Source organism: Palaemon carinicauda, chromosome 38, assembly GCF_036898095.1.
Source record: "Palaemon carinicauda isolate YSFRI2023 chromosome 38, ASM3689809v2, whole genome shotgun sequence".
Lineage (NCBI taxonomy): Eukaryota > Metazoa > Arthropoda > Malacostraca > Decapoda > Palaemonidae > Palaemon > Palaemon carinicauda.
The window spans coordinates 40,173,039-40,183,038 of NC_090762.1; the positions used below are offsets into that span (position 1 = coordinate 40,173,039).

The 10,000-nt window shown below is 36.2% G+C and overlaps 1 protein-coding gene across 1 annotated transcript in view; it reads left to right on the top strand.

Moving 5' to 3' along the window:
- Nucleotides 1-8,237, top strand: part of LOC137630299 (uncharacterized) — a 14,897-nt gene extending 6,660 nt beyond the window's left edge. The window contains exons 2-4 of the mRNA XM_068361743.1: nt 3,272-5,231; nt 6,826-7,052; nt 8,115-8,237. Coding sequence (XP_068217844.1) covers nt 3,272-5,231; nt 6,826-7,052; nt 8,115-8,237 — 2,310 coding nt within the window. The remainder of the gene's footprint in view (nt 1-3,271; nt 5,232-6,825; nt 7,053-8,114) is intronic.
- The last annotated feature ends 1,763 nt before the right edge of the window (nt 8,238-10,000 follow it).

A 10,000-nucleotide genomic window follows, 5' to 3' on the forward strand; every position in this document is an offset into this window, starting at 1 on the left:
TATATATATATATATATATATATATATATATATATATATAAATATATATATATATATATATATATATATGTATATATATATATATATATATATATATGTATCAAATGTTCTTGGTTTTGTCTTTCCTGTACATAATTCTTATCTAAAGCTAACTTCCGAACGCAAAAGTTTATTCCAACAAGTTATTCACATGCTTGAAAACTGTGGTATAATTAACTTCATTATTTATCAGATAGATTAAGATTCATTATGTATTATGTATTATTATTATTATTATTATTATTATTATTATTATTATTATTATTATTATTACCAGCCAAGCTGCAACCCTAGTTGGAAAAGCAAGATGCTATAAGCCCTAGGGCTCCAATAGGGAAAACTAGCCCAGTGAGGAGAGGAAAGAAGGAAATAAATAAATGATGAGAATAAATTAACAATAAATCATTCTAAAAACAGTAACATCAAAATAGATGTGTCTTATATAAACTATTAACAACGTCAAAACAGATATGTCCTATATAAACTATTAACAACGTCAAAAACAGATATGTCATATATAAACTATTGACAACGTCAAAAACAGATATGTCCTATATAGACTATTAAAACGGTCAAAACAGATATGTCCTATATAAACTATTAACAACGTCAAAACAGATATGTCCTATGTAAACTATAAACAACGTTAAAACAGATATGTCCTATATAAACTATTAACAACGTCCAAAACAGATATGTCCTATATAAACTATTAACAACGTCAAAAACAGATTTGTCCTATATAAACTATTAACAACGTTAAAACAGATATGTCCTATATAAACTATTAACAACGTCCAAAACAGATATGTCCTATATAAACTATTAACAACGTCAAAAACAGATATGTCCTATATAAACTATTAACAACGTTAAAACAGATATGTCCTATATAAACTATTAACAACGTCCAAAACAGATATGTCCTATATAAACTATTAACAACGTCAAAACAGATATATCCTATATAAACTATTACCAACGTCAAAACAGATATGTCCTATATAAACTATTAACAACGTCAAAACAGATATGTCATATATAAATTATTAAAAGACTCATGTCAGCCTGGTCAACATAAAAACATTTGCTGCAACTTTGAACTTTTGAAGTTCTACTGATTTAACTACCCGATTATATCGTTATTCATTTATTTCAAAAGGTACAGGTAACTTGAGAGTTGTCTGGTTTCAGTTCCGGTTTTATAAGAATAGATGCTCACTAGAACGTCAGCTGGGCAAGCCAACCCCAGCAGTGATGTCACGGGCTAGGATTGATCTGCTGCCATGCGAATGCTAGGCGAATACATTATTATCATTATGACTTGTTAAGCTATAACCCTAGTTGGAAAAGCAGGATGCTATAAGCCCAGGGGCTCCAACAGGGGAAAATAGCCCGGCGAGGAAAGGAAACAAGGAAAAATAAAATATTTTAGGAAGAGTAACAACATTAAGATATCTCCTATATAAACTATAAAAACTTTAAAAAAACAAGAGGAAGAGAAATAAGATAGAACAGTGTGTCCAAGTGTACCCTCAAGCAAGAGAACACTAACCCAAGACAGTGGAAGACCATGGTAAAACATTTCAAGAACAGTAACAATATTAAAATAAATATTTCCTATATAAACTATAAAAACTTTAACAAAATAAGAGGAAGAGAAATAAGATACAATAGTGTGTCCGAGTGTACCCTCAAGCAAGGGAACTCTAACTCAAGACAGTGGAAGACCATGGTACAGAGGCTATGGCACTACCCAAGACTAGAGAACAATGGTTTAATTTTGGAGTGTCCTTCTCCTAGAAGAGCTGCTTATAATAGCTAAAGAGTCTCTTCTATCCTTACCAAGAGGAAAGTAGCCACTGAACAATGACAGTGAAGGAACCCCTTGGGTGAAGAAGAAGGTTTAATGCATATATATTCGACTGATTCAGGTTTATACAAGTTACAAGTGACAAACACCCAATGAATATAGAATCTCCCATATATAATAAAGAGCAGGTTCCTGGTTATATATATACATTTTTAAATTGGTCACGCTTAGCTCTCCCCGCCCCTCGGGTAGGGGGGGGAGAGGGAGTAGTCAGACACAGGCGAGAGTTGGGTGAGTGTGTGTGCATGTGTGTGTGCATATCTATCTAAATATTTAGCCCTCATTTTTGACGGGCCGCGTACACTAGAACCTAATAAGCGTTGAATACCAAGACAATCATTTCCCATGAAAAAGTTGGTAAATCCAAATTTGAATTTCAGATAGAGATGAACACCAATGTATAACTGTATAATGGCAATGTATAAGTGTATAAATGTATAATGGTATGTAAGGAATGCTGAGGCAAATAGATTGATTGACTGATCGATTAGGAGTTATCTGGCATCGTGACATCTAAGGTCATCATTGACTCCAATTTCAGAGAAGTTAAAAGAATTTCTCCTCCATATCTGTGTAGGTAGAGTACAGTTATGAACTGCTAACTCAAGACACACGAGTTCAAATCCTGCTGGAAAATCTAAATTTAATTCTGTGTACACTGTATCAATATTCACATATGTGTGAAATTATTGGAAATTACAATGCATAGTTATAACTATCTATCTATCTATGTATCTATATATCTATCTATATATATATGCATATATATCTTCTTCTTCTTTAATTTCATTCTCATACTCTCTGACCATAGTTGTTTTGGCTAATTTTTAATGGCCGGATGCCTTACCTGCCTCCAACCCTCCCCATTTACCTGGGCTTGGGACCGGCACCAAGTTGAGGCTGGCTTGCCCCCCTCAGAGGCTAGGTTATATATATATATATATATATATATATATATATATATATATATATATATATATAATAAAATCAAAAGGAAGATACTGTGAGAATCCTAACCGGTTTCGACTCACGACATCATCGGGAGTCCTCCTGATGAAGCCGTCAGACGAAACTGGTCAGGATTCACTCGGCATCTTTATTTTATAGACATATATGTTTATATATAAGTAGAGATATAGATTAATTTAAGATACATAGAAATATAGATAGAGTACATAGATATATATATAAAAAAAAATTGTATGAAGTAGAAATAATAACAGAAATATGATTTCTTTTTATGTATGGGAATACTAATTCAGAGATGTATGTTTGACTGTTTAGCAAAAATCTAAGCAAATCAAGCTTGCTCATTAGTAAATAAGGGTTAACCTAACCTTTCCTGTATTTTCTTTTCAGCTGATTCACTATGGAGTTGTGATATCTACATTGCTGTTACTGGGCAGCGATGCTAACGTCGAGTTTTACACAGACGAGGGAGTAATCCTTGCCCAGAGATTCATAGCAGGACGAAGAAGGTTCCTGGACAGGGAATCTCCTCGAACGAAACCAGTTGTCGATGAAAACTTGCTACGACTCCTGACAGAATTCGGAGGCGGCCATGTGACGCGACTGCTTAGGGAGTTCAGTGACTTCAACTTGGGAGATGTGTCTTCTCTGCTCAGTGCCCTTGGCGGATTTGGGGACTCCGGCATCAGCTTCGACGACGTTGCTAAAGTGCTCACTGAACTTGAAAGACGTGGTTTCAGAAGAGGGGAAAATGGCAGAGGGATGAGGGAGGATATGATAGAGGCAATAAAAATGATGAAGGGGGATAGAGATGAAAGCAGGGATAGCAATAGTAAGATCAGAGTGGAAGGTGAGAGGGGAGGTACTCTGGAAAGAGGTTTCGACGACAGTCACCTTGATGCTGGCTTACCAGATGAAGAAACCCTATATCTCTTGTTACAGTTATTAACCAATGAAGACACAAAGGGTGTGTCAAGTCTGACTAACAGTGTAATTAAACGAGGAGGAAGGAAGGGAGAAATAGATGAAAGACGCAGGAATGTGGAAAGCGAGACGGAACAAATGACATCATTGCACAACTCTCGAACACAAAGGACGCCAGTAAACCTCCCAGGTGAAGTGGAGCAAGAAGCCGATAACTTAAACATTGATGATTTACTTCAGCTGTCTTCCCTCATTCACCAGCTTCAGAAAAATGACGGAAATAGGCGGGAAAACCAAGAAGTTACAACTAGAAAGACAAGTGGAAATATCATCACGGAAGGTGCAGTATTAGCTTTTGAGCTAGGATCACTAGTTGCTCTGGCTGGTATCAGTACGCTAGGTGCGGCTGCAGGTTTCGCCGAAGCAGGTCTAGGATTTCTCAAAAATGGTCTTTTTGATGCAAAAAGGGACTTCAGTGATCCACGAGACAGTTCCAACAGGGAAGTAGAAGGAAGTAGGAGCACCCCTAATTTTGAGGTGAGGGACATTGTTCATAAAGATGTAGGAAATGGTAGACCTATATCTGGGAGTAGAGGAAACGACTTTGCCAGTGTTCCAGGTGAAATGTTAGTTAACCCTCCAATGAGAGATTTGAGATCAGAATCTGTAAGGGTAATGAGGGAGAGAGTAAATAATGATAGACACATAACAAGAGATCCACCAAGAACAGACATCAATCCCAGTAGACCTTACTCCCATGATTTCGAACCATCAAGTGCCAGTGGAAGAATTCCAGAAGTACAGCATTCGGGAAACACTTACACCCATAGAGTTGAAGATTTCAGAAGAACAGAGGATACAACAGAGAATGTTAGAACTGGACAAAGTGGTGGTATGCCAGTGTCACATGAATCTCGAGCTGATACCACAAGCGGACTAAGCAATGTAGAAGTGTACGCACAGGAAGAAAGGAAAAACGATAATTTGGGAACAAACACTGTAAGTTCGCCATTTGTCCCTAATGAACGATTTAACGAGAATGAAAATACGTTTAGGAATCATTCACCAACAAGACCTCAAGGTACAAGAACCAATTCCAATCATAGGTATGAAAATGGCAATGGGAACTCTGACCATGAGTACACCAATCCTGTCAGCACCAGGCAATACCTCACTCCTGATCATTCACCGAGGGATTATCAACCGAAGGATACTCCTGTCAGGGACGCTGTCGGAGAGGGGGACAACAGGGCCAAAGGAAACGTTAACAAGGAGCTAGGAGAGACTTCTGAAAAGACAGACAACACTAGAGACCCACCAAGACGAGGATATGAATTTGAAATCAATCCAAGAGAGCCGGGTGGAGACAAAAAGTTTGACAACGTGTTTGGTGGAACGTTTCTACCTGCTGATACTATATACAGAGGTAAGGATAAAGTACTTCTATCTTAACCTTCAATAGTTCTCCATTCATCATCTCCTACTTCGCACTTCATATCCCTTAGACATCTAACCGAGGACCTTTGCGTCATTAGGCGTAGGAGGAGATGATGATGATGATTTTAATCTTCAGGTATGATTATATACTGTATATACTGGAAATTTCATGCAATACTGAATTAACTGTCACTGCAGTCACTGATATGGTTAAAACGTAGTTGCTAATATCCATAAATACATAAATTATGTTTTAAACTGATACAGTGAAGTCCCCTAAATATGAACGAGTGTATTCCAAGAGTGTGATCGTAAGTTGAAACGTTTCTAAGAGTGTGGTCGTAAGTTGAAACATTATTCATTCCAACATAACTATCTTAGTTATGAAATACTTTTAAAATATATTAAATAATTTTTATTTTATTTGGGAAAAATCAACTTGGGTATTAAATACCTTTAAGAGAAGTTAATCAATTTATATTCTGTTTTTTGCTTGTTAAAATTTTTTTATTTAATGCACACAGGTTATTTTTTAAAGTTCTTAAGTTAGAGGGTCATAATTACGAGACTTCGTGAAATGGTAGCCAAGGGATTTGCTTATATTTTCTTTTCCTCTTTCATGAAATGTCATTTCATGTAAATATGAAATGTCATTTCATGTAAATATGAAATGTCATTTCATGTAAATATATATTTGCAATGTTTACTCAATCGCCAAGTGACTGGAGAGGTTGTTGATGGGGGTGTAGTCTCAATAATACATCATAAAAGGATAAAAAGATAAGAATTTAGATCAACTTTTACTGACATCATAAAAGGATAAAAAGATAAGAATTTAAATCAACTTTTGCTGATATCATAAAAGGATAACATTATAGGAATTTAAATCAACTTTTACTGACATCATAAAAGGATAAAATGATAAGAATTTAAATCAACTTTTGCTGACACCATAAAAGGATAAAAAGATAAGAATTTAAATCAAATTTACTCATATTTTGCTAAACAAAAATTTTAAAACTTTCTTCATAAACGAAGGTAACAATGCAAGATGAAAAATATGGTTTTATTCTTTGAGTTACTTTCCTTAGAGAGAGAGAGAGAGAGAGAGAGAGAGAGAGAGAGAGAGAGAGAGAGAGAGAGAGAGAGAGAGAGAGAGAGAGAGAGAGAGAGAGAGAGTTGATTCTGTGTTTTCTAGCCTTTTGACATCGAAAGTCATTGACACTGATTTCGTCAATTTAAAAAAAATAATTTAAAACCATAAGAGAGAGAGAGAGAGAGAGAGAGAGAGAGAGAGAGAGAGAGAGAGAGAGAGAGAGAGTTGATTTTGAGTTTTCTAGGAACCATAGAAGGTCATTGACGCACATATTGTCAATTTTAAAAAAAAATAATTCAATCCCATAAAAGCAAAGAGGTCCTTATGAAAATTAAATAGCTGAGAGAGAGAGAGAGAGAGAGAGAGAGAGAGAGAGAGAGAGAGAGAGAGAGAGAGAGAGAGAGAGAGAGAGAGACTTAGGTATCTCTCCGAATGGATTCCACCAACAATCATGACTTCCCACTTAATCCTTGATCCTCCTCCACAGCTGCTGTCAGGGGCGAGTCCCCCCACTACGTCTTCGAGGGAGGGCCCCCCTTCTCGCCGGGGGAGGCGCCCTTGATCAGGAAGGGCCTCGTCAGGCACGTTGGATCCTTCACTTCCACGCAGGAGGGAAAACTGAGCGTTCGAATCTACGGTAATTATGTTCAACCCCCCTTAGGGTTATATTTCGGTAGTGTCCCACCCAGCGCCATTACCGCTTGCCAGTACATCGTAACTTCATGTTACTCTATTTTCGTAAAACCCATTAGATTTCGGTCATATTTCGATAATCTAATGGTTTTTTTTCGTAAAAAATCATTAGATTTCGGTCATATTTCTATATTCCAATGGTTTTTGCTCGGCCCTGCGCTCGCTTCGCTCGCGGAAAACGAAAAAAAAGACTCCTATGTACTGGCAAGAGGTAAAAGCGCTGGGTGGGGCTCTACCGAAATATTACCCCACCTCTTCGTAGAGAGTGTAGTTCCTATGGTTTGTAAGTTTTGTAAGTTACTTGCGATATTAAAGTGGTTTTTTAAGTAGTGATTATTACTTAAAGTTAGCTTTGGGTACTAGTTTATGCAGCTTTCTTTATTTGTTAATACGAGGATATTTGCAAATACTTGTATAATTAAAGGCACAAACAATTTTGTTGAACGTATCACATGTAAAGATTTGAACCAGGTCTGATGAAAAATGTCTAAAATTTAACTCTCTCTCTCTCTCTCTCTCTCTCTCTCTCTCTATATATATATATATATATATATATATATATATATATATATATATATATATATATACATACCGCATATATATAGTCATAAACACATATAACCATATTTTTGAAGCATTTCAATTTCTTCTTTATTCTATTAACTTTTAAGTCTGCATCAAGAGATGATTTTATTTTCATTAATCATATGTACAGTATATATATATATATATATATATATATATATATATATATATATATATATACATATGTGTATATATATATATATATGAACATATATGTGTGTATTTATAAACTTAAAAGAAAAATTCCCAACCTATATATATATATAGATCACTGAAAATCATATATGAAATATTTCACTCAATTTTGCGAATTTCCATAACTCAACTTACTACCAACTTAAAAAAAAAAAATAAAAAAAAAATAAAAATACATATTTTTTTCCAGATGCCCAAAGCGAATGACTGATAACCAGAATCTGCAGTTCAAAGAGGAAGACTTTGCTAAAATGAAGAGCAAAATAAAAGGTTCATGAATAAGGACTTTTCTTCATTCTTCAGCTAAGAAATGAAAGAGGAAGAAGAGAGACACTGGAAGTCCCAAGAGAGACACCTCTCAAAGGCTTCCAATGTTCTCTGGAAGAGTTTGGAAGTCTTCCATTGAAAGATGAACCTCAGAATTGAACCTTTCTTCTTAAGAGGTTCAAATGGAGAAGGTTCAGAGTTCAAGAGTTAAATGATAAATTTTAAAAGGTTCTTTGGTTTCGCCTGGAAATAATCAAGTAAGACTTTTTGCAAAAAAAAAAAGTTCATGAATAAGGACTTTTCTTCAGCTAAGAAATGAAAGAGGAAGAAGAAAGACACGTCAACTGTGATTAGTAACTGCATGGAGATATGTATAAAATGGTATATGTATCCTTAGTTTAAGGGCTGTTATTGTTTAAAGGTTTAAAAGCTGCTCATGAATGGTAGAGGCAAGGGACAGTGAGGGACAGTGAGATAGTCCTTGCAAGCAGGACAATGCTCTAGACTCGACATATATGATCAGTAAAGGTTTAAAGGCTGCTCATGAATGGTAGAGGCAAGGGACAGTGAGGGACAGTGACATTGCCCTAGCAAGCAGGACAATGCTCTAGACTCGACATATATGATCAGTAAAGGTTTAAAGGCTGCTCATGAATGGTAGAGGCAAGGGACAGTGACATTGCCCTTGCAAGCAGGACAATACCCTAGAGACTGATCATAAATTATATGATCTTTGTCCAAGCCCACTATCCACCCAAATTAGGACCAGTATAGGCCAGGCAATGGCTGCTGATGACTCAGTAGATAGACCTATAGGCTCCCCTCAAACCCCCCATCCTTAGCTCACAAGGATGGTAAGGTCGCAGATACTAAAGGCACTAAGGAGTATGAGCGGGACTCGTAGATAGACCTATAGGCTCCCCCTAAACCCCCATCCTTAGCTCACAAGGATGGTAAGGTCGCAGACACTAAAGGCACTAAGGAGTCTGAGCGGGACTCGAACCCCCATCTGGCAAATACCAGGCAGAGACATTACTAATCAGGCCATAACAACGCTAGACAAATTGATTTTTTTTATTATTGCAGGTCCGAACCGGACTAATCTTAAAGGGTTGTAAACTTTTACTAATCAGGTTGTCTTCATGATGGCTAGATAGATATGAAAATCTGGTTAAATAAGGTTTGGGCTTTTTTGAGGAAATGATTAATGGAATTTGATGAACGATGGGTTTATGAGGTGTGAAGGGTGCTTAAACGAAAGCTGTAAGAATCTAAATATGTATTGCTTTCAAATGATTAATTTTACCCCAAATTAACAATAAGATATTGCTCAGATTTATCAATTGGTCATCAGAGTAGAAAGTAGAAATATATATATGCCCGATTATTATTATTACTACTACTAGCTAGGCTACAACCCTAGTTAGAATAGCGGATGCTGTAAGCCCAAGGGCTCCAACAGGGAAAATAGCCCAGTGTGGAAAGGAAATGAGGAAACAGATAGAATAGTGTGCCTGAGTGTACCCTCAAGCAAGATAACTGTACCCTAAGACAGTGGAAGACCATTGTAGAGAGGCTATGGCACTACTCAAGACTAGAGAACTATGGTTGGATTTTATAGTGTCCTTCTCCTAGAAGAGCTGCTTACCATAGCTAAAGAATCTCTTCTACCTTTACCAAGAGAGAAAGTAGTCACTGGACAATTAAAGTGCAGTAGATTCTGAATATGAAGGCTTCAGTAAAAACACTTACAGTATTATAGGGTAAGAATTTAATACTGACACTATGTTTATGAATAACTTTAAAGATTGACTATCAGTTTCAAAACACTGATATCACGATCAAGAAGATAATATGATTAAAACATGGAAGTTAAAAGTGGCAGACAGCAGATTCTGACTCAGTTAACTAAAGAACCAATA